Source organism: Myotis yumanensis, unplaced genomic scaffold (assembly GCF_028538775.1).
Source record: "Myotis yumanensis isolate MYYU_CA2020_CCGP unplaced genomic scaffold, mMyoYum1.0.hap1 SCAF_7, whole genome shotgun sequence".
NCBI classification, from domain to species: domain Eukaryota; kingdom Metazoa; phylum Chordata; class Mammalia; order Chiroptera; family Vespertilionidae; genus Myotis; species Myotis yumanensis.
In genome coordinates this window covers 63,784,174-63,807,970 of record NW_027223758.1, presented here as the reverse complement: position 1 = coordinate 63,807,970, position 23,797 = coordinate 63,784,174, and the positions used below count along the sequence as shown (strand labels likewise).

The following is a 23,797-nucleotide window of genomic DNA, read 5'->3' as shown; positions in this document are numbered from 1 at the left end:
ACTTATACATTATTTTGTTCCAAGTCAACAGTTTTGTCACAGAGTTAGCTATCAGAAGATGTACTGCAGTCACACGTATAACTGATGAATGAAAATTACCATAGGAAAAGTTCCATGAAGTACGTTCAAAGCTCAGAAAAGCTGTCATTCGGATGTGCGCAGCCAACAGTACTCACCTAGTGCAGCTTAAGGTCCTAACCTCACCGACTCAGTGCCTTGTCCCATTTGACACTACGCTTTTCTCAGGGTGGAGCAAAACAGAGTAGATATTGAACATGCTTAACCTTATTGTCTTTGAAAGCTTTTTCCATAGAAAGAGAACATTATGTGATGGTGATTTTTTAAAAAGTATTTTAGACATTTAGAGTAAATGATATAATCTCTGAACAATCTATCTTCCCAGCCTCCAGATTCAAAGTTCTTCATCTTAAAAATTCAATTGCAGGATTTTTTCCAAAACACAATTAAGCAAATTTAGTCTTTCTTAAGTTAGCTTGAACAGAGACGATTTGGTATTGACGGTTAGTAAGAATCCGTAGTTCTTCAAACTACTTTTTTTTTTTTTAGTAAATGCTAATGTTTGTCAAGTTTGCAACCTAGATTTGTTTTTGTTTTTCTCTGATTGAAAGACAGAACTGAATGTTAAACTGCATTCATGGTCATGTGCTTTCTCACTTGGCTTGTTTGATTCCAGAATGCCTGTGACCAGTGCTATTGTGTGTGTGGGAGTGAATTATAATGTGTTTGTACTGAGAACACTAAGTTTCAGTGTCACTACACCACAATGGCCCTTGTGAGGCCTGGCAGGGTGCGAATGCACAAGACTGTTCTGTCTTTCTATTGGATCCACCAATCAAGAGCAGGCCGGATGGGGAGCAGATGGGTGTGAGGCTCTTTATTCAGTGGGATCAGTTACATCAACATCTTCCTCAGCTGTTTTTGGGGAAACTATTAACATAAGACAGTCAACATAAATATTTATTGTGAAATTATTCTGATTTTTCCCCACATCTTTCCAATGCTGACTCTGCATTCAGTAGTTGTTTAAAAGTCATAATAGAAATCTGGAGAACTGTGGAGCAGTAGAGATTGCCTTCTGGCTGTAAACTGCACCAATGTTCCAGCTCCACTCACGCCATTAGGATTTTTCAAGGTGTGCTGATGTAACTTACCACTGTGCTTCTCAGTATAAATTACTAACCACCTTCTCTTGGCTATTCTGGGTACCACCAACCAGTTTTAAAAATAGTACCAATGTTTTTTATTTGCTATTTATCTATTAGCATATAGTATCAACATAACACTAAATAACGTCTTTGCATAATCATACGAGATAACTGACATACATTTAGTTATAGAATAACAAATTTTTTTTTCAAGATTTCACAGCATAGATACATAGCGAGGGGCTTTCATTTTTTTTTTTTTTTTTTTTTTTTGGAAACTTCAGTAAGCTATAGTGTTTCACATGGTCCCCAGACATTTTCTGCCATCTGTTATCTTGGTATAATTAGAAATTATGTGGTGCCCAGAGTAAGCCAGCTCTGTTCCAGTGTTCACTGGGACCTCTTTTCTTCTCAGAAGCTACTAACCAGGTGTCTGATCTGGTGGGAAATTTTGCAAAGCCGGAAAAGGGGGTGGGAGTTTCTTATTCATGTGGAATTTTGAATTTCAGGAGGAATTCTGCTACCCAGTGGAATGCCTAGCTCTTACTGTGGAGGAGGTGATGCATATTCGTCAGGTCCTGGTGAAGGCAGAGCTGGAAAAGTACCAACAATATAAAGATGTCTACACTGCCCTGAAAAAAGGAAAGGTAGAGCTGTTTCAAGTCGATTGATCAGCAGGGGTAGCAGAACGGTCAGTCACAGGCATGGTCTCCTGAGGGAGCTGTCTGCTAGCCAGATGGTGCAGGACTTTTAGGGGATTTTAGGAGGTAAGAGGCTTATTCTCCAGAAGTCAGTTTGTGTTCTGCCTTGCGCACCAAAGTGAATATTTTCTCCCTTAGAAATCAAACCTCTGGGAGTTTAAAACAACCATAATAAATAATGTTAAGCCTTCATAAAACCATGTCTGCATTTAGTCATACTGGGGAAAATTTTTTAGAACCTTCTTCCAATTGCTTCCATGATGGTCAACTCTAGGGAGCTGTGGCCTTTTACTACCTTTTAAAAGTAGAATAAGATTAAATACAGAGCCGTGTTATAATTATCACAGAGCCAAACATAAAAACAGGGTTTGTGAATTTTCTTCTTCCTTCTGTGTACTAAACTTCCCCAATGTATAAATATAAAATGTATTAAACCATGTAAATTAGGAAATTAACTATTGTCGATGTTTTTTTTTTGTTTGTTTTTCTCCTTTTACATTTGTATTTTTTAGCTTTGCTTTTGTTGCCGAACCAGGAGATTTTCCTTCTTCACTTGGTCTTATACCTGTCAGTTCTGTAAGAGGTAAGGTTTCTTTGTAATTGATGACAATAGTCAAAGAAATACCAGTTAACTTCATTGTTTCATTATTTTTCTACATAGGAACAACATTAAAAATAATCTATTATCACATTGTGCTTTGTTTATGGGTTAGGAATACTAATTTCTTCAAAAGAGTGGATCAAACAATTATTTAGTGTTAGACCTTGAAAATGTTTCTCTGCATTTATTTCTTTTACATAACCAAGATCATTCTAATAATGTGTCATGTTTGAACAGAAAAAAATAGGTATGATTGTCATATGACCCTTGGATAGACAAATAAGAAAATTACAGATGTAAGTTGATCCTTCTATAGGAAACAGTGTAAGAGTTAAGTTTTACAGATTGATTATCTTTTTGGCAATCCACAGTTGTATCAATTTGTTATATTCTGATAGAAGAACCAGAGAGTTCTTGCAATTTATTGTAGAAATTGACAACATGCAGCCGTTGGCTTCTCTAACTCTCCTGTCACATCTGTGGCATCATGCTAAGTAATACTTTTGATTTTGTATGCAGGCCCGTGTGCTCACAGTGTTGCAAAAAGGTAAGCTACGCTTGGTGACATCTTAACGTAATAGTAATTTTAGTAGACTGCCTTTTTAACAGTACTGCTCATTCTCAGTTTTGTTTGGGATAATAGATGCGGCTGCCATCCAAGCCATACTCTACTCTTCCAATCTTTTCATTGGGACCTTCTGCCTCGCAAAGAGGGGAAAGTTGTGTGAGGCCAGAAAAACCCTCCACCAGCCACCAGCGGCCACTTCGGAGCATTGCCAGGTGAGCGAGAGGCCTGGATCTTCAGAGCATTCTTTGGGAAAGAAGAATGCTCCTTTTGAGGACTGTGGTGATGTGGCAGGGTTTTGGCTCCAGAGGGTTTGGGTGGGTGGGTGGGTGGGTGGGTTGGTTGATTTTAATATAGTTTTGAATTGCACACAAATCTTCAAAACTTCCGAAAGGTAACTTGTCAAGCGATAGTGGTTAGCTACTTGAAGGATACTTTACTCTCATAGTTTATTTTTTAAAAATAATTACTTTTTCCCATATTGTATATTTTAAATGTATCTTTATTATTGAAAGTATTATAGCCACCCCCCCTTTGCCCCTTCATTGACCCTCCTCTCCCCACTGCTGTCTGCATACATGGGCTGTGCATAGATGCATATAGGTTCTTTGGTTGATCTCTTCCCTCCCTCCCGTCTTCCCTCTGAGAATCCCTAGTCCACTGAATGCTTCCATGTCTCTGGACCTATTTTGTTTGTCAGATTATTTTGTTCATTAGATTCCACATATAAGCAAGATCATGTGTCACTTGTCTTTCTCTGACTGGCTTCTTTCATTTAGCATAATACTCTCCAGGTCCCTCCATGTTGTCTCAAAGGTTAAGAGATTCTTCTTTTTTTACAGCTGTGTAATATTCCACTGTGTAAATGTACCACAGGTTTTTTATCCATTCATCTACTGATGGGCACTCGGGCTATTTTCAGATCTTAGCTATTATAAGTAGCATTGCTATAAACACATAGGGGTGCATATATACTTTCTGATTGGTGTTTTGGGATTCTTAGGATATATTCCTAGAATAGGGATCACTGGGTCAAATGGCAGTTCCATTTTTAATTTTTTGAGGAAACTCCACACTGTTTTCCAGTCTGCATTCCCACCAGCAGTGTACTAGGGTTCCTTTTTCTCCATATCCTTGCCAGTGCTTGCTGTTTGTTGATTTATTGATGGTAGCCATTCTGGCAGGTGTAAGGTGGTATCTCATTGTCATTTTAATTTGCATCTCTCTGATGATTAGTGACATTGAGCATTTCTTCATATGTCTCTTGGCCATTTGTATGTCCTCTTTGGAGAAGTGTCTGTTTAGTCCTTTGCCCATTTTTTGATTTTATATTTTGGAGATTAACCCCTTATTAGATGTATCATTGGCCAATATGTTCTCCCAGTCAGTGTGTTCCCTTTAGAAATAATTACTTTTGTGTGTCCTTTAAAAGTTATCTTTAGATTTGCTCTTGTTTTCAGTGGAGTTGAAAACGTGCATGTAATAGTTTAATCTTTCTTTCCTTCTTTAATTTGAAAGAAAATCTGTTTAATCCTATGTTTACAATGGTCTGCAATTTAGTTTCCTATTGTAAAGGCAGAATGAAGCTTTATGCCAAGAATTGGCAATTTAAAAGAAAAAAAAAAAGTTGCCTGAGTATCAATCCCTTTGCATTTGATGCAGAGTAAGAGTAAGGTTAGTGCTGGTCCTTAAGTAAGGTGGAAGGAGGTCAGGCCAGCTTGATAGTCTAGCCACCATGACTAAATCAAGCCACCATTTGGTACCTAAGGTCTCAAACTAAAATTTATTTATTTTGTTTGCTAGTTCAGTTTGTTCATTAAAGTCCACATATGAGTGAGATCATATGGTTCTTGTCTTTCTCTGAGTGGCTAATTTCACTTAGTATAATGTTCTCTAGGTCCATTCATGCCGTCACAAAGAGTAAAATTTTCTTCCTTTCCAAGGCAGAGTAGTATTCCACTGTGTAAATATAGCACAGCTTTTTCATCCACTCATCTGATGAGCACTTGGGATGCTTCCAAATCTTGCTTGGCTATTATAAATAACTCTGCAGTGAAATAGGGGTATATATTCTTTCAAATTAGAGTTTTGGGTTTCTTCGGATAAATTCCCAGAAGAGGAATCACTGCATCATAAGGCAGTTCCATTTTTAATGTTTTGAGGAAACTTCATACTGCTTTCCACAATGCACCAATCTGCATTCCCACCAACAGTGCATGAGGATTCCCTTTTCTCCACATCCTCGCCAATCAGTATTATTTCTTAATAAAACATGTTTCCTGGTTTCTTTCCCTCCCTTTACCCTCTCCGCCCAGCTCCGCCCCACCCTGGCCTTCACTGCACTATTGTCTGTGTTCATGGGTTATGCATATATGTACATACGTTATTTGATTAATCTCTTCCCACCCTCTACCCCCCACTTCCCTCTGAGATCTGTCAGTCTGTTCTGTACTTCCATGTCTCTGGACCAGCGTTTCTCAACCTGTGGGTCGCCAACCTGTGGGTCACGACCCCTTTGGGGGTTGAACGACCCTTTCACAGGGGTCGCCTAAGACCATCAGAAAACACATATATAATTACATATTGTTTTTGTGATTAATCACTATGCTTTAATTATGTTCAATTTGTAACAATGAAAATACATCCTGCATATCAGATATTTACATTACGATTCATAACAGTAGCAAAATTACAGTTATGAAGTAGCAACGAAAATAATTTTATGGTTGGGGGTCACCACAACATGAGGAACTGTATTAAAAGGGTCGCGGCATTAGGAAGGTTGAGAACCACTACTCTGGACCTACTTGTTCACCAGTTTATTTTGTTTGTTAGATTCCACATATAAGTGAGATGATGTGATTTTTGTTTATTTTTTTAATATTTTGAACCTTTTCTCCATTTAGAAATTCTTTGCAAGAACATGACATGACTAAATCACTCACCATTCCATAATGTCTTTGCAACAAATTTTCTTTTTTTGCACTTATTTTTTTTTTTTAGTATTGCAATACAACTATGAGTAATAATTCTGGATCTTTTAAATGTTTTGTTTTATTCCAGGTTCTCCTCAAAATCTAAGTCTGTGGACAAATCAGATGAAGAACTACAGTTTCCCAAAGAGTTAATGGAGGACTGGAGTACTATGGAGGTGTGTGTAGACTGCAAAAAGTTTATTTCGGAAATCATCAGTTCAAGCCGGCGTAGCCTGGTGTTGGCCAACAAAAGAGCCCGATTAAAAAGGAAAACACAGTCTTTCTATATGTCCTCACCAGGCCCCTCAGAGTACTGCCCTTCAGAGAGGACTATCAATGAAATCTGAGCCCTGTGCCTTTCAGTTGCTTTTGTGTTCAGTGTCAGCGCTAGCACGGGAGAACACTGAGCTGGACTGTCTCTCCTTGCTGTGGGCTTTAGTTAATAGGCTTGATTTGCATTAGATCAAGTTTTTGCTGCATCACATTGTTCCACAGACTGAATGCTGTGTTCATATCAATTGATGATATGTGACAGGTCAGCCAATTGCTCGTTTGCACTGAGAGGACAATAATTTGAAACTTGCTTTTGTGTGTGTGTGTAGATTTGGAGGCTAGAAACTTTTTCCTTAGTTCAGTTCCTTACTGTTCCTCATATAATTTTCTGACTAAGGTAAAAATCTTCTCATGTGAGAAATCAGCCTAACAAAGGTGTCGATGTTAGCACAGTTCTAAGCAGTAAGTCATATTGGCACTTCCACCTGACAGTGTTCCTATCTAATGTACATAGTGACCCGGAGCCCTGCCGCTCACCAGATGTGTGGGGGTGGGGCCCCGCTACTTATCATCTCACAGCACAAAGCCTAGAAGGATTTGCTCCTACTGTCACACTGATTTTAAATTATTGCTGCTCTGAGATAAAGACTACAGGAGGGACTTCATACCTACATTTTAGTGCAAAACATCTGAATCAGCTGTCCACCCGAGTGGATGGCCATTTCCTCTGAGCTGCTGTGTTTGCCCTAATGCAATGGACCAGTGTCTCTTGGAGTGCGTGACAGGTTTTCATTCCCTATCTTACATGTACTGTGGTTACTTGTAGTTTTATATTGGAGACCTAGGAGTTAAAGTTTTGTAGGACAAGAAGACTAAACGTTTGTCAACAAGTTAACTATAAAAAGGGTTGTAACAGCATAGGGTGCCAGCTATCGGCCACACGGGATGAGCTGGAGCTCATGCATTTTCAACTCTGTTTTCCATAGCTTTATAGTCTAAGCACCATGACTAAATGAAGCCACAACTTGGTACCTAAGGTCTCAAACTAAAATTTATTTATTTTTATAAATGAAGTTGAAAAAAACAACAACATTGTCTAGTTCTTTTTAAATTACAAGATAACCTGCTGTTAGTCTTTTTGGATGCTTTTTGCACAAGTTTTTCTTGTAAACAACTTGAGCAAGTGGGGTGGGCTTTTGATGAAGGTAGGTTGGAGGACAACATTGTATACCTGAAATTTCTCTTGTTTGGCCCATACCATGGACTATACTTTATGATTTTGGTATGCTTAGAAATGACCAACCAATCAAATTGCCATTAATGTTTGAAAGTCAGTTAATACACATGCACAATAATTTCCTAAAAGCTGTAAGACACGTCTGTAGTCAACACTACGACAGCACCATTTAATAAAAGGCATGGCAGTCACACTTCATTCCACATAAAAATGTAGTAACATTTCTATATTAAATTAACAGTAATACCTCAAAACTGCTCTGGTAGTAGTTCTTAATGGATTGAAGTTTACAATTTAGTAAATGGCTTAAAATTACTTTTGAAATAAATTTTACCAGTTGACTAAAATAATGCATGTTAACAGTTTGTCTGTATTTGCATGTAAAGTGGGCCACCAGAGAACCCTTACTGATTTATGCAAATGTTTAAATTATTTTAAAGACTCTTGTCTAAGAGCTTTACACATTATATTGGGTGAATTTCATTTATAAAATTTTCCAAGGGACTATTTGAACTCTACCCCAGATGGTCTGGTGGGAGCCACACCCTTTGAAGGCCTGGGCCTCGGCCTCTAAACGACTACCAGGAGAGGTGCCAGGCAGAGGGAGTGGGATTTAATATGACCTGGGATAATGTGTCTTTTAACAGAATGACACACTATCCCAGATAATGTTGTTAGTTAAACATAAGAAACCAAACCCCCAAAATGATCATTTCGTTCACAAGGCAAATACCTAGCACATCAGAATCTTTGACTTGGCTTCTTCATATGGGTGGATTTGGGCATTATGATCACCTTATACCAGAGCATTGCAATGTAAATTCTTCAACAGCATTATTGCATTAAAGAGGTTACATGGATGATATATCTGCATGAGACAGTTTGCAGAAAGCAGTGTAAGGAAACAGCACATGGTATAGTTAAAATTACAGAAATCAAATTAGTATCACTTTTTGTTGCCAAAATAATTTCTTGCATTTAATCCTTTCCTATCCATGACATGTACCAAACACCTCCACTAAATCAGGTAATTTCCAGAGAGCAATTCACCAACAGCTTGTAGAGTGTGGTCTTACAATCCTTAGGCTGACCTTAGGTCTCTCTTCCTCCTCTTTCTACTAAAATAACATACTTTACAGTGTTCCTCTTTGTCCTGGTTTCCAGCTCTTTGGCATTTACTTCTGATCCAACAACAATAAAACTGTTGTTGGCCAGCTGGTCTCACTTGGAGCCTGATGTGTCTTAGAGCTTGGACGCACCCCTGAGCAGCCCTCCCTGCACACATCCCACCTCTAACTCTCACCCTGACCCCCTCCAGGCTCAAGCACCCACCCGCTGCTTTGGTCCCAGACCTCATGAACTCACCCTGTTGGAAGATCTTTGTTTTCTTCCCCATGGCTTAACTGTCTACCAGTGTCAGAGTAGATAAGAATGCTTGTAAATACTGTAATATATTTATTAATATTTGAAAGGCATTCATTCAGTGGACAATGGAAATTAACTCTCCCAAGACAAGTAAAAGTCAAATAATTGATATGTACATCGACTTAACAGTCCTACTAGAGTTCGTCTTAAGCCTTTCAAAGTAAACCTGAAGGTTGTTATGTAGAAATGTAAAAAATGATCTTACATTTGAAGAGATTATGTGATTACCACCGTGAACTCATACCATGAATTTTTTAAGGCTTTTATTTTTCTAACTGTATTAATAAATAGGACTGGATTTTAGGTGTCACATAGGAGACATGAACGTTTTAAATTATGTTGCTATTTGCTACAGCAAAATAGCAGACAATTTTGTACATGCAAAACTGGAAGGGCCATGGAGTAATGTGTGTACTGACTGGGCCCGGACCCGGCTTCCTACATGTATGAAAGACAGTGTCGCTGGCGTTCAGGGTGACATGGTGGTTCTAGAAGTTTTCCATTAAAAGCTTTTATTTTAAAATTTATCTGGGGAAAAATAAAATGACTTTCCATCATGCCTTCTGTGTTGAGTTCCTGTTGTAAAATGGCGATGTCTTTTGATAACTAGCTGTCAGCAACCGCCTAGGTTGTGAAGGCAGATACTTGTATCATCAACACCTTATGATCAGTTTGAGAAATACAGCCTAACAAGGACCACATTGGAAAAATAAAACAAAAATGGAGCCTCCAAGATAACTGCTGTGTTCCAAGTAGGCGTGAGTCCTTTTTTTACTCAACAGTGTAGAAAATTAAAATTTTATAAACACTTTATTGCATAAGAAGTTGTATATATGGAGAAAAATTATGTCTGCAGAAAGATAAGCTTTTATATATTTTTCCAGTTATTTGTGTTGTTGTTGTTGTTGTTAATCCTCACCCGAGGATATTTTTCCATTGGCGAGGAAGGGAGGGGGAGAGAAACATCAATGCACGATAGACATATCAATTGGTTGCCTCCCACAAATGCTCTGACCAGGACCGGGGATCCAGCCTGCAATTGAGGTATGTGTCCTTGACCAGAATCGAACCAGGACCCTTCAGTTTGAGGGCCGACACTCTATCCACTGAGCCAAACTGGCTAGGGCTTATTTATGTTTTTTTAAATAGAATTCCTCAAGGGATGTATTCCTAAAATGTCCCATGATAAGAAAACTTCTTGTTATTGCACTTCAGTTGCTTGAGAAAAAATTGGGAAGATCAAACCCAAAAATGAACTTAGGAAAGTTGTGTTTTAATATTAACTAAGTAGAGAGAGAGGGCATCATTTAAGGTATTTACATGTCTTAAATATTGCATGATGCTGAGTTTGATATTCATACACACAAGCTACGCCCTTTTTTTCCAGACATATTTTTTTAAATATATTTTATTGATTTTTTACAGAGAGGAAGGGAGAAGGATAGAGAGTTAGAAACATCGATGAGAGAGAAACATCGACCAGCTGCCTCCTGCACACCCCCCACTGGGGATGTGCCCGCAACCAAGGTACATACCCTTGACTGGAATCGAACCTGGGACCCTTCAGTCCGCAGGCCGACGCTCTATCCACTGAGCCAAACCGATCAGGGCTTTCCAGGCATATTTTAGGGTCTCCTTCCACTGAAGTTTCTCTGTGAGATGTGTATTTGTATGTATTCAGCTCATCATCCAAATGTTCACTGACTTTCTCAGGCTAAGAGTCTTTGCCTCATGCCTCCTTGGATTCCAGAGACACAGAACATTCAGATACCATAAAAGGGAAAGCTTTAGGTAACTGTTATTTAACTATATATGTTTTTTTAAGTAAGGATTACAATTCTTTTTTAAAAATACATTTTTATTGATTTTAGAGAGGAAGGGAAAGGGAAAGAGAGATAGAAACATCAATGATGAGAGAGAATCATTGATTGGCTGCCTGCTGCATGCCCCCTAGTAGGGATCGAGCCCACATCCCAGGCATGTGTCCTTGACTGGAATCGAACCCAGGACCCTTCAGGTCACAGGCTGATTCTCTATCCACTGAGCCAAACCAGCTCGGGTGAACTATATCTCTTTTTAAAAAATATACGTTTTTATTTATTTTAGAGAGATGGAAAGAGAAAAACAGTGATGAGAGAGGAACATTAACATTGATCAGCTGCCTTCTGCACTCCCCCCACTGGGGATTGAGCCTGCAACCCGGGCATGTGCCCTGACTGGGAATTGAACTAGCGACCTCCTGGTACATGGGTCGATGCTCAACCACTGAGCCACCTGGCTGGCCGGGCAAGCTCTATCTTCCTTTTTCCTTTCCAGCTCCAGTGGGAGAAAAGATGCATAGTTGTCAATCATCGTTGTCTAGAATTTAATAAAGAGAACTGCTTTTAGGAAAGGGCTTGATTGCACATGTGATGTGTTTAGAGATTCCAGTTCTGCTATCTCTACAGAATATGCAGGCACACACACGGAGATACTCATTATAACGCTCAGAAAGGGTGCTCCCTATTCCCTTGTGTCAGCCAAAGGCCGTGACTAGAAACATCTCCCAAAAATGTTTACTAGCTAAGAACCAACTTAATATAAAACTCTGCATACACTAATTAAATGTTTAGGTGCAGTTACCTGGCAGACCAAGTTGCACTATTATTCTGGCTTATTCCACTAAAATGTATATGTTGTGTAAGTATTTAGAGTAGGTCTTACTGTGCAAACAAAAAAATCCTGCAGTTCTGTTTCTGCATGGCATGACAAAATCTGAGCCACTGCAGCCTTATTGAAGCAGTGGAATGAAAAGGGCTTCAGAATTATAGGACATTGCTCTTGAAAAGTGGGCTTTGAAAACTGGGGCATCAAGAAATTGCTTTGCTGTGGCCCCATGTCTCAGTTGGCGCGTCCCATACACCAAGAAGGTAGTGGGTTCAATCCCCAGTTGGGGCTCACACAGGAGGCAACCAATCTCTCTCTCTTTCTCTCTCTCTCTCTCTTTCTCTCTCTTTCTTCCCTCCCCCCCTCTTTAAAATCAGTAAACATAACCTTGGGTGAGGATTTTAAAAAAAGAAGTTGCTTTATGTCCCTGGGGCCTAAGAGCTGAAGAATCATCTTGATGTTTGAGCCTATGCCATGTTCAGCACAACTCGGTGTTCAGATTTTGTTTGCCACCCAGAGGGCCAGACACTGTAGGTTGTGAACTAGGAATGATCCTGCAGGCTGTTCTAATAAACCTGATTCTCTAGAATTGAAGCCCTTGTGTGTGGCTGGCAAGAGGGACATCCTTGAGCAAGCTTGCAGTTTGCTCTTGTATATGTTCTTTGCTTTGGTGTTCCCTTGTGACTGCAGGAATTGTCTATCAGTCCCTGGCCTACCTCCCCCGCCCCGCCATCCTTTCCCTTAGGGCAGTGGTCGGCAAACTCATTAGTCAACAGAGCCAAATATCAACAGTACAATGATTGAAATTTATTTTGAGAGCCAAATTTCTTAAACTATATAGGTAGGTACATTGTTATTAACTTAATTAGGGTACTCCTAAGCTGGCTTTTGCTAAAAACGTCCTCAATCTGATTGAGGTACATTCCCTGAGGTCGACCCTTCCAACTCTCCCATCCACACTTGTCTTGTATACTTGTTTCAGAGTGTGGATGGGAGAGTTGGAAGGGGTCGACCTCAGCGAACGTACCTCAAAACAATGTACCTCCCCCGCGCTGCGTATCCCGCGGCCCAATGGACCCGACTGACACTCCCCACTTCTTCTAACGCCAATTCTTCAAAATAGACTCGCCCAGGCGAAAACCAACTTCTGTGCTTGGGCCCTCACCTTCAAAGCTCCTCCTCTCCAAAAAGCTCCTCCTCTCCAAAAAGCTCCTCCCTCCCTCTCTCTCTCTGAACCGAACCTGGGACCCTTCAGTCTAGCCACTGAGCCAAACCAATCTGCGCTCTTATCCTCTCTTTTTTTTAAGGGGTAAGGCAGAGGGTTTTGAAGCCATACCAGAAGCAGGGATAAAGAACTCTACTTCTCTACTTGGACACAGAGCAGTCCAAGTAAGACCCCCGAGGCTTGAAATAGTGTACAAGTTGAGGAATTATGATGTGTTCCAACCATAAAGTGAAAGAAAGGATGGAAGGAGATGAGGTTGGAGAAAGGGGTCCCAGGCTTAGAGGAAGCTAAAAAAGTCCATCAACATATTGGGAGATTTCAACACACCTTTCTAAGTGATTGATAGATTAGTCAAGCAAAATTATGGCTGTAGAAATTTTGAACAACATACTAAGTTTGATACAATAGATATATTTAAACACAGTAAAATGATTAATTAAAAAAAAATTGCTCTATCCCTTTAAGTGCCAAACCTTGACACTATTTGTTTTTAATGGAAAATTTCTCAAAACTATGACGCATGCCCCTGCCTTCTTAAGTAGAGCATACTCGTCATGACCTGCACATCTCAGAGTCAGCATCACCAGCTGCTTGGCAGTCCACTGCTTTAGTCTGTTTTCCAGTTTTTCTCCTTAGTTTCCTGCATCCAGCAGGTCAGCATTTCTTTTCAAACAGCTGTTTTATTTTGGAAATCTACTGAGAGCTGAGAAAGCAGAGAAGCAAGTGTGTTCAATTCGGGTGCAATGAAAGAATCACCCAGGCTCCTTAGAGAGAGGTCTTCCGCGCAGGCTCTGTGCCTACATATGTAATTTCGTACTGTCCTCTCTTTTTGGGTGTTTCAGGAACATTTGAGACTCAACATGATCAAAACCAAAATAATTACTTTCCCCCTCAAGCTTGCTTCTTCTCCAGTACTCCCTAGCTCTGTCGTCTTCATGGTCATCACAGCTCCACATGCGGAAGTGAACCCCTGCCCCTCACAGTTCTACTGTGTCCAGTTATTCTCTTGACTCCTTCCCATTCCTGAAACTCTGGTGAAGCCCTCATCACTGCTTTTCAAAACTATTACAATAGTTTAATTGCTTGTCCAGATTTTTTTAAAAAATATATTTTATTGATTTTTTACAGAGAGGAAGGGAGAGAGATAGAGAGTTAGAAACATCGATCAGCTGCCTCCTGCACACCTCCCACCGGGGATGTGCCCGCAACCCAGGTACATGCCCTTGACCGGAATCAAACCTGGGACCCTTCAGTCCGCAGGCCGACGCTCTATCCACTGAGCCAAACCGGTTTCGGCTGCTTGTCCAGATTTTAATCTTGTTTCCTTGCACCTCATAGCTACAAACTATGATCCTTCCTTGTTATAGACCATTGGTTCTCAACCTGTGGGTCACGACCCCTTTGAGGGTCGAACAACACCTTCACAGGGGTCGCCTAAGACCATCGGAAAACACATATATAATTACATATTGTTTTTGTGATTAATCACTATGCTTTAATTATGTTCAATTTGTAACAATGAAATTGGGGGTCACCACAACGTGAGGAACTGTATTAAAGGGTCGCGGCATTAGGAAGGTTGAGAACCACTGTTATAGACACTAGACTTTTCTTTCGAAAGCATATCATGTTAGTCTCATGCCTGCAAAGCATCGGTGACTCCTTATTGCAATGGAATAAGCCTAAGTTCACTTCATAGTTGACTCCCTGGCTATTCTATTCTTTCAGTCACCTCATCTCTAACCCCGTTCCCAAACCCTTCCATGAGAGTCATAGTCATTTTCATGACCTGCAACCTCCAATTCTAACAAATATTTCTTTCTTTGTAGCATGTCTTTATGATTCCACATTCCTCAACTCCAAATTCACATATCACCTTGGTAGATCCCACATTAACCTCTACCCCAAACTCTCTCTCTACCCTAAATCAACGACTCCCTCCTCAGGGCATCCAACATGGTCACTCATACCTTGGACGACTTTGCATTAGGAGCTGTCTGCTTGCTCAGAAGGATGCTCTGGGCAGAATGGGCACATTGAATTCTGGTGAATTGCCTGACTCTCCTTCCTGCTACGAAACAATGTCTGATTTAGTTTTGTACCCCAGTGCCTAGCACAGTGCCTTGAACAGGGAGACAGTAACTATTTGCTAAATTGAAATGAATTATTGAGACAGCATTATAAATTAAGCGCCTGAATTTGGGATTACAAGAAAAAAAGAGAAAAAAATTGCCTTGGAACTAGTAATAAACTAAATCTAATTCATATTTTTGGCCCTTGCCAGTGTGGTACAGTGGTTAGTGTCTTGGGTTCAGGTCAAGGGCACATACCTGGGTTGCAGGTTCACTCCCTAGCCCCAGTCGGGGCACATACAGTAGAGTTCCATAAAGAACTAATTGATGTCTCTCGTTCTCTCTTTCTCTTTCTCTCTCTCTCTCTCTCCCTCCCTCCCCCTCCCTTCCACTCTCTCAATGGAAAAAATATCCTTGAATGAGGATCAACAATAAAAATAGTTAAATAGTTAAATATTTATATGAGTTGGGGAGATATTTTCAGGCAGAAGTCCTTTGCCTGTTGTTGGTATGTCCCTTCTCACATGTAACAACCCCCTTCGTACCTGTCCCAGGTAGGAAAACACATAGTGTCAGTAAACTTACAATTCCCTACCTATGAGTTTTTTCACTATTACATCTTCATAAGTTTCAGGGAATCCAAGGACAGGCAGACCTCAGAGATACCGTGGTTTAGGTTCCAGACCACCACAGTAAAGCAAGTTGTCGTCGTCTTTTTGCTGGAGGAGGGTCTTTCCTTTAATTTGTAAAAACACAAAAAAACCACACACACACACACAAAACCACAGAAACATCTTTTAGCTGAAGCTTCACTTTATTGAAGCTAGACTGAGCTCCTTAAGACCAGAAGCACTGTGCCTGCCACATATTAAGTGCTTAGCATGTGTTTTACTGAAATGTTGCATGGATGGATGGATGGGTGGGTGGATAAATATTTTACTTTCAACAATTGTTTTGAACTATTGCCTTTCTTACCTCCCCCACAGTCAGATGGCATAGCTCCATTTCTAAGCTAACCAGAAGGGGCAGGCCGCAGTAAAACTGGTCCTCATTCTTTCTTGTGGTTGCTTTCTTTACGCATCTTCCTCTTCAGTCTTTGAGGTTGGAAGATAAAGGAGAGACCATTTTGCTTGCTACCTTTCACCTGTTCTTTCCAAGTTGGCATTTATGAAGAGTATTTCTAAAACTTAATGTCATTTATATGTTTTTAAAGAGGTAATCTGCTCATGAAATTCAAATGGTAGAAAGGAACACAAATGAACTCATACCCAGTTCCCATCCGCAGTGTAACCACTGACACCATCTTCTTGGGTAGCCTTCCAGAGATAATCTTATTTATAAAAGCAAACCCATATCTCTTTAAGCAAATAAAAATATACCCTTTACCAGCTTTCATCCCCCTTGGCTGCACATTGTAATTATTCAGGGGAGCTTTCCAGAAAATGCAAATCAGAATCTTTGGGGGAGGAACTCAGCCATCAGTAGTTTTTTAAATTCACCAGGTGTTTCTGATGGACATCCAGAGTCAAGAACCACTACACGCATAGTGTTTTGCAGCCTGTTTTTTTTTCTTACATGTCTTCAAGATCCTTCCATACCATTATATGAGAATGAATTAAAACAACAACAAAACAGCTGCATAGTATTCTACTAGCTAGATGGAATATGAAGGGCATTTATGAACATCTTTTTGGTTCCAATATTTTGTTATTACAAAAAGCGCTGCAACAAATAACCTTTCACATCTGTTGTTTTGCATATATGCATATATGCATATGTATAATACAGATTACATATATATATATATATATATACATATGTCGGATAAAGTCCTACAGGTGACATTGCTGAATCAAAGAACAAGAACATTTGTAATTTGCTAAATAGTTGTGATTTTGCTCAACAGCATGCTAAATACGTGATAGGTATTACTGAACTGGCCTGTGGGGGTTCATTGTTAATCTGGGTCCACAAGGAGTTTTTAAAGTGGGAAAGTGTGATTGCATTTTGGAGATGTATATGCTAGGACATAACTACTGTCTCGGGCTTAAATTTCAAAAAGAGATCGCAGGCACAGCGCCTTCGTCAGAGCCAGGGTTCCCGGGGTCTCTCCTGAGAGGGCTGGCTGGCTGCTCAGTTTCTTGCTCTTTCTTGTCATTAAAGAGTTTTGTTCTCAGAGAGGAAACAATATGTGCTCTTGGATGTGGTTCAGAAAAGAGACCAACACCACATTTTAAAGTGCTTTGTGGAGGAGCTTCCAGAAGCAGGTCTTCAGAAGAAAGCTCAGAGAGAGAGCAGGGCTCAGACTCGAGAAGTCATGAGCGCATTCGGAGCATATCTGACTCTGGAGGAATTCTCTCCGTTAAGAAAGCACAAAAGCCAGTATGGAAAATGCAGACACAATTGTTCTCACTCTGATGGGAATAACTTCCCAACCCAAGTAAATCTTTACTATGAGGATATGCCAGAGGCTGCAGACAGTAAATCAAGCCCTGAATTAGAAACACACTCTGTGCGAAGGCGTGCGTTCCTAGGAACAAAAAACAGATTCTCTTCTAGAAGTTTCTGCTCTGTAACATTTATCTCTTCTGCCTTCTCTTTAATCTTCCTTTCTCCTCCTCTGGGTGACACAGACAGAAACAGAGACATAAAGGCAGAGACATGAAAACAGATTTTTCTTCAGTATGACTTTTTTGTTAGTTTGTTTTTTAACTTTATTTATGGGGGGGGAGAGAGAGGAAGAGAGAGAGAGAGAGAAAGAGAGAGAGAGAGAGAACAACATCAATTTGTTGTTCTACTTATTTATGCACTCACTGGGTGATTCTTGTATGTGCCCTGACCAAGAACCGAACCTATAACCTTGGTGTACAAAGACAATGTTCTAACCAACTGAGCTACCTAGCCAGGAAAGGTTTTTATTTTTATTATACTTTTTCTTAAATCTTTACCTGAGGATATTTTTCCATTGATTTTAGAGAGAGTGGACAAGAGGGAAAGACAGAGAGAAACACATTGATTGGTTGCCTCCTGCACGGCGCCCTGACCATGGCCCAGGCCTAGCAGGAGCCTGCAACCGAGGTACATGCCCTTGTCCAGAATCAAACCCAGGACCCTTTGGTCTGCAGGCCGCTGCTCTATTCACTGAGCAACACTGGCCAGGGCCAGGGCAGGTTTTAAAAATAGCTATCAGGATGTGCTGAGAAAAATGGACCATAGTAAAATACATCATTTTCATGTTGAATGAGTTTTATGGTATTCTTATATTTCTTGAAGAAATTCAAGCATCAGTCTTTGAATAGTTTGTCAGTTCAGGTTCTTTGATAAAAACACAATAGAAATTAACTCATGGACTTAAGGCAAAAAAAGGAGGATGTTATTTGAATGATACTGGGCAACTCACAGAATTAAAAACAGGAAGCAGGACAGAGCTGTCAAGTGTGGCTCTTCCACAAAATACCACATGCGGGCGCGCACGTACAGTGCGATTGAAACTTTGTGGCCCATGCGCAGAAGTCGGTATTTTGTGGAAGAACCACACTCAAGGGGCCAAAGAGCGGCATGTGGCTTGCGAGCCGCAGTTTGCCGACCACTGGACTAAGAGAAACATCCATATGAGAGAGAACGGACACATCAATTGCCTCCCACACGTGCCCCAGACCAGGGCTGGGGGGTGTGGGAATGGAGCCTGCAACCTAGGTACGTGCTCTTGACTGGAATTGAACCCAGGACCCTTCAGTCTTCGGGCCAATGCTCTATCCACTGAGCCAAACCGGCTAGGGCCAGATCCATTTTATAATGGGGGGATTGTGATGGCTTTGTCAACTTGTCTCAGCTAAACTACATTTCCCAGAACTCCCTTACTTTGTTTCTTGTTAGGGAGGGCTACAAAATACCGACTTCTGTGCATGGGCCACGAAGTTTCAACCGCACTGTACGTGCGCGCCCGCACGTGGTATTTTGTGGAAGAGCCACACTCAAGGGGCCAAAGAACCGCATGTGGCTCGCGAGCCACAGTTTGCTGACCACTGCTAGGGTGACAACAGAGAAATGTCACCCCCCCACTCCTCCCAGGAGCAGCATGTGTAAGAGTGGAAATGCCGAAAAGGACCTGGGGGTTTCTGTAGAGCTAACGAATATCCAGTTCCTAAAGCAGGCGGTATCAACACTGGAGGGAACCATGGGAGAAAGAACAGCAAGATTCTGCGCAGGTAAATCTTCTAAACAGTGTGGGTACTGCAGTAGAGAATCTAAACATGTAAACAGAAAGCAGAGTAACTTCTTCTAAGGGGAGGAAACATTGATCTTAGGCATTCCAGCGAAAACAACCGTTCACCTTGCCCACCAAGGAGGACACCATGACAAGGTAAAAAGCCCCTTGGGTTATCCTCCCACAATCTCAAGGTTGTTTCAGATCCACAGACTAGATGCTGGGACTAAGCCCTGGGTGTGATGGCTGGACACTCCCACCTCCAGGTGACTGCTGCGGCAGCCTACAATTTCCTCCAGCTGTAGCCAGTGGAAGACACAACTTAAGGAAAGACAGACAAGAGAATAATAGCTGGGTCTCGGTGGGACGCTGCTCCCTGATGAGGAGACAGCGCCAGCGCCCACAAGCCGTGTCTTTATTTTATAGCAGCTGCCATGAGGCAAAGTAGGGGCGTGATCACGTTGTTTACAGCATTCTTGTGAGTCTCAACCCTACTCAACTACATGCACCTGAACTCTATCACAAGGCACGTGGGGCTACGTGTTCGGACCATAGGTTCAAGTTTACAACCACAGCCGTTGGCTATGATTGTGCTGGGAGGGCCCTGCCCTCCAGCTGGGACTTGCACGTGGCAGTGAGAGGACCCTGTCCTTTCATTAGTCCAAGGCTTGAACCTGGGCAAAACACTGTCCACAGTGGACAAGACAGTGTGTTGACATCTAAGGTCCATAACGAGAACACTCGTGAGCGGTTCTTAACAGATGGGGCGAGAAACACGAGAAAACTCGTGAGCGGTACGCAATGTGTTAATCATAAGAAAGGAAACTCTCTCTGTTCCAAAATGGTATCCCCTGGCAAAAAGGACTTTTTAGGCCCCGAGAGCTTTCATTCTGCCTTTCACGAGGCAGGTTCTTGAGTGATATACTGTACCTGGTTCCAAGAATCTGAGCTGGTTCTGATTAAACTGTACCCCAGTGTGGCAGCAGCCGGCCTATCCTGACATTGGGAAAGTTCCATAGCATTTCTGGACTTCAGTCTCCATTTTGAAGCAAGAGTGTTGGACAAGGTGGTCTCTAAGACAACTCTTTTTCTAAACAGTATGTCTCTGTCGTGATGACAAACCTGATTATGTCTATTACATGAACACAAGAAAAAGTGCAAAATATACTACATTTATTTGAAACTTGGGGAGGCAAATTAAATTTTACTAATTGCTATAAAGAAACGGAGTCCATTTCCCAAAATTAAAAACCGCACAAAGTTGAGTTGACATATATTAAACAGACAGAAACCCCTTTGTACCAGCCATTTCGCATCAGCAACATGTGGTTACTGTTGGTTCACCTCCCGCGATGGAAAGACCTTGTCTGGTTTGACAAGTCTTTGTTCCCACGGTGTGATATGTATTCCTATTGGAGATATGAGGAGAAGCAAGTAGCTGGAGGGGCAACTACATATAACAGAAGTACAGACAACTCCTCATCCAGCTCGGTCTAAGAAATAGTTGCCACAGAGTCCCCAGGAGATATGCCTCCCAGGATCATGATGGGATTCCCAGCCAAGAAGTTTGTCTCTGGCTTTATACCAGCCGTGGGCAAACTACGGCCCGCGGGCCGGATCCGGCCCGTTTGAAATGAATAAAACTAAAAAAAAAAAAAAGACCGTACCCTTTTATGTAATGATGTTTACTTTGAATTTATATTAGTTCACACAAACACTCCATCCATGCTTTTGTTCCCTCCGGTCCAGTTTAAGAACCCGTTGTGGCCCTCGAGTCAAAAAGTTTGCCCACCCCTGCTTTACACTCACACACCCATCACTGCCTGAGCTCTCTCCACCAAATTTGACTTTTAGAGCTGAAAGTGATCCAAGAAGACATTCAGTCCAACCTCCAGCCAACGGTAAGCTCCCAGCTCCGTTTAAACATGTCCGGGACCAGGCAGGTGCTCATTGTAGGCAAAGCTCCATCATTGCGCAGGTGTAACAGTGGAGAAGTTCAGCCCTCCTGTAATTTACTCCCATGGATTGCTCCCTGGCCCTGCGTCATGGGCTATGTGGAATGTGCCTACTCTCCCTTCCAAGTGACTGCCTTAAATAGCATCTTAATTCTCACACCTCTCTGCAAGCTCCCTACTCCTTACTCCCTCTGCATTTCCTTTTTCTCTGTTGCAGTTAGCACCTCACAGCCTATTACATTGCCCCGTGAAGATGGGGATCTTTGTCAGATTTCCTCACTGCCACATCCCCAGTTTCTGGAAAAACAGCTGGCATGTAACAGGTGCTCAGTAAATGTCTGTGGAGTGAATTAATGAATGAAAGCAAGTTCAATGTAGAAATGAGAATAAATATAAAAATGGAACCATGAAGATGTTTTTAGGACAACTGATGTAGTGTGTTGTCTGTTAACAGAAATGCCATGTGAAGCCCTGTGTTTTTCCTTTATGTCAGGAATACAATTCTAAACCAAGAAATCACTACAGTCCTAAAGTAGCTGATTTTTAAGTCTTTATTGTTGAAAGTATTACAGATGTCTCCTTTTTCCCTATTGTCCCCTTCTAGGCCCCCACCACCCACCGCAGGCCTTCACCACACTATCATCTGTGTCCTTGGGTTATGCATACATGCATACTAGTTCTTGGTGGGTGGGTGGGAAGAGATTAACCAAAGAGATTAAAGTAGCTAATTAGAACAGTGGTTGCCAACCTTTCGGACCTCACGGACCACTGGTTGGCAACCATTGGAGAACCTTAGAGATCTACAATCGAAGCTGCTACATAAATGTAGAGGGTATATTTATCAGTACTGAGTTCCTACTCATTAACTTTTACTATGTTTAGAATATGGTAATCAACTCTTACTAGTAATCATAGGATTTTGATTAAAATGTATGTGCTAACCAGACTGAAGTATTAAACTATTTCAAATTTGTCATATTAATACATTTGGCTAATAAAAGAAAATAAGTAGAGATATGAAGACAAGCTTTATTATATTAGGTATTCAGTGCTGTGTGTTATTAATACATAATTTAGTAACTATTTTGGTAATTTTCAGTAGCTAATAATAGCTACCAGTTATCAAGCACTTACCTACATCAGATACTGTGCTAAGCACCCTCAGCCACATTATCTCCATTAATACTAACTCCGCAGTAGGTAATGTTAATTTCCTCCTTTACAGGTGAGAAACAGGAATAGCTAGGGCATCGTTTGCTCAAGGTCAAACCACTAGCCCAACGTCAAACCTGAGGTCTCCCCACTTCCCTGCTGCTCTCCCACCTGCTGCATCGTCAGCTGCTTTCCTGCTAGCTGCTATGGTTCTGAGCCGAGTCCTCAAGTCGCCAAAGCATCTAATGAATGGTGCGTGCGAAGTAACAGCTCATCTTGGCGCCTAAAGAACCTTAAATTGGTCAAATACATATGTGAACAGTTAAAAAGAAGCCCAGGAAACATAAACCTCTAGGAATTTATAGTAAATGCTGTGATCTGGGGTCAGCTTCCAGTGCAGCTTCGTGGACGTAGATTTTAAGATGGGGTCAGAGGAGGAGGGCTCAGTATTTCCCAAAGCACAATCTGATGACCACCTGTATTGGAATAATTGAGGCCAATGCCTTGGTTGTTGGTTTTTGTTTTTTAATCTTTATTGTTGAAAACATTACAGATGTCTCCTTTTTTCCCCATTGACCCATTCTAGCCTGAACCCACCCCCCACCCCCCGCCCCAGGCATCCACCACACTATTTTTTTTTTTTTACCATCACACTATTATTGTCTGTGTCCATGGGTTATGCATATATGTATACAAGTTCTTTGGTTAATCTCTCCCCACCCTCTAGGCCTTGGTTTTGACTTTCGCCAAAAAAGAATGAGGAACCTCTAACTTTTTAATCAAGGGAGGTTATGATAGGATTATTTCTGAGCAATTTGATAAGAAGTCGAACAGAATGAATGGGAGCAGTTAGAAGGTGATTGTACAAGTTCAGTATAAGGTGAAGTGTTAGTTATCTATTGCTGTGTAACAAATTACCCTGAAACTCCATAGCCTTAAACAATAAACATTATCTCACGGGGTTCTGTGGGTCAGCAACTCAGGAGCAGCTTCAGCTGGTGGTCCCGGCCTGGGTCTCAGGAGGCTGCAATGAAGATGGCAGCTGCAGCTGCCTGGAGTTGGAGGCTTCGCTGGGGCAAAGGACGGCCTCCAGGATGGCTCCCTCCCTGCCCCTCAGGGCAGGCTCTTCCCGAGTCCTCGCCCGAGTGCTAGCTGGCTGGCCCCAGGGCAGCGATGCCAGCCGGAGCAAGGTGCAGGCTGCACTGTGTTCATGGCCTGGCCTGGGAAGTCACACACCATCGTGGAGCAGTGTGCCGTGTCCCGCTGACCCACAGTTCAGCCTGCTCTGTGGAGACCACGTGAGGACGTGGTCACCAGGAGGCAGCCTGTTTGGGGGGGGGGGCGGGGGGGGGGGACGGGTCTTGGAAGCTGTCTGCCCCAGGCGGGAAGCACCTGAAGCTGCCTGGGACAGGTACAGTGAGAAGACAGAATTGACCTGAGACCCTCCATAGGAATGTTGAGTTTCCAAATGGCTACAGAGAGAGCAAGAAGATGTCAAATGACGCAGGTGTGTATTAGGGAGGTGGAAGTAGCACTAATGAGAAATGGGGAAAGGAAAGGGGTCGGTGGAAGAAACCAAATTTAGTTTAATTTATGC

At 41.6% G+C, this 23,797-nt stretch overlaps 2 protein-coding genes across 6 annotated transcripts in view; one reads left to right on the top strand and one right to left on the bottom strand.

Moving 5' to 3' along the window:
• The window catches only part of SPIRE1 (spire type actin nucleation factor 1), a 115,599-nt gene extending 106,097 nt beyond the window's left edge, over positions 1-9,502 (top strand). For both annotated transcript variants that reach the window (XM_070420693.1, XM_070420694.1), the window contains 5 exons: positions 1,676-1,813; positions 2,380-2,450; positions 2,988-3,015; positions 3,112-3,248; positions 6,097-9,502. In XM_070420693.1, the coding sequence (XP_070276794.1) occupies positions 1,676-1,813; positions 2,380-2,450; positions 2,988-3,015; positions 3,112-3,248; positions 6,097-6,355 (633 nt within the window). In that variant the 3' untranslated portion in view covers positions 6,356-9,502. The remainder of the gene's footprint in view (positions 1-1,675; positions 1,814-2,379; positions 2,451-2,987; positions 3,016-3,111; positions 3,249-6,096) is intronic.
• The window catches only part of PRELID3A (PRELI domain containing 3A), a 104,462-nt gene that overhangs the window by 59,002 nt on the left and 21,663 nt on the right, over positions 1-23,797 (bottom strand). Inside the window, exon 6 of one of the 4 annotated variants that reach the window (XM_070420702.1) lies at positions 17,385-17,506. The exons of 1 other annotated variant lie outside the window; for it this stretch is intronic. In XM_070420702.1, the coding sequence (XP_070276803.1) occupies positions 17,486-17,506 (21 nt within the window). In that variant the 3' untranslated portion in view covers positions 17,385-17,485. Of the gene's footprint in view, positions 1-17,384; positions 17,507-22,817; positions 23,249-23,797 lie in introns of those variants that run through there. 2 more of the 4 variants (XM_070420695.1, XM_070420700.1) reach the window with 2 other exon arrangements.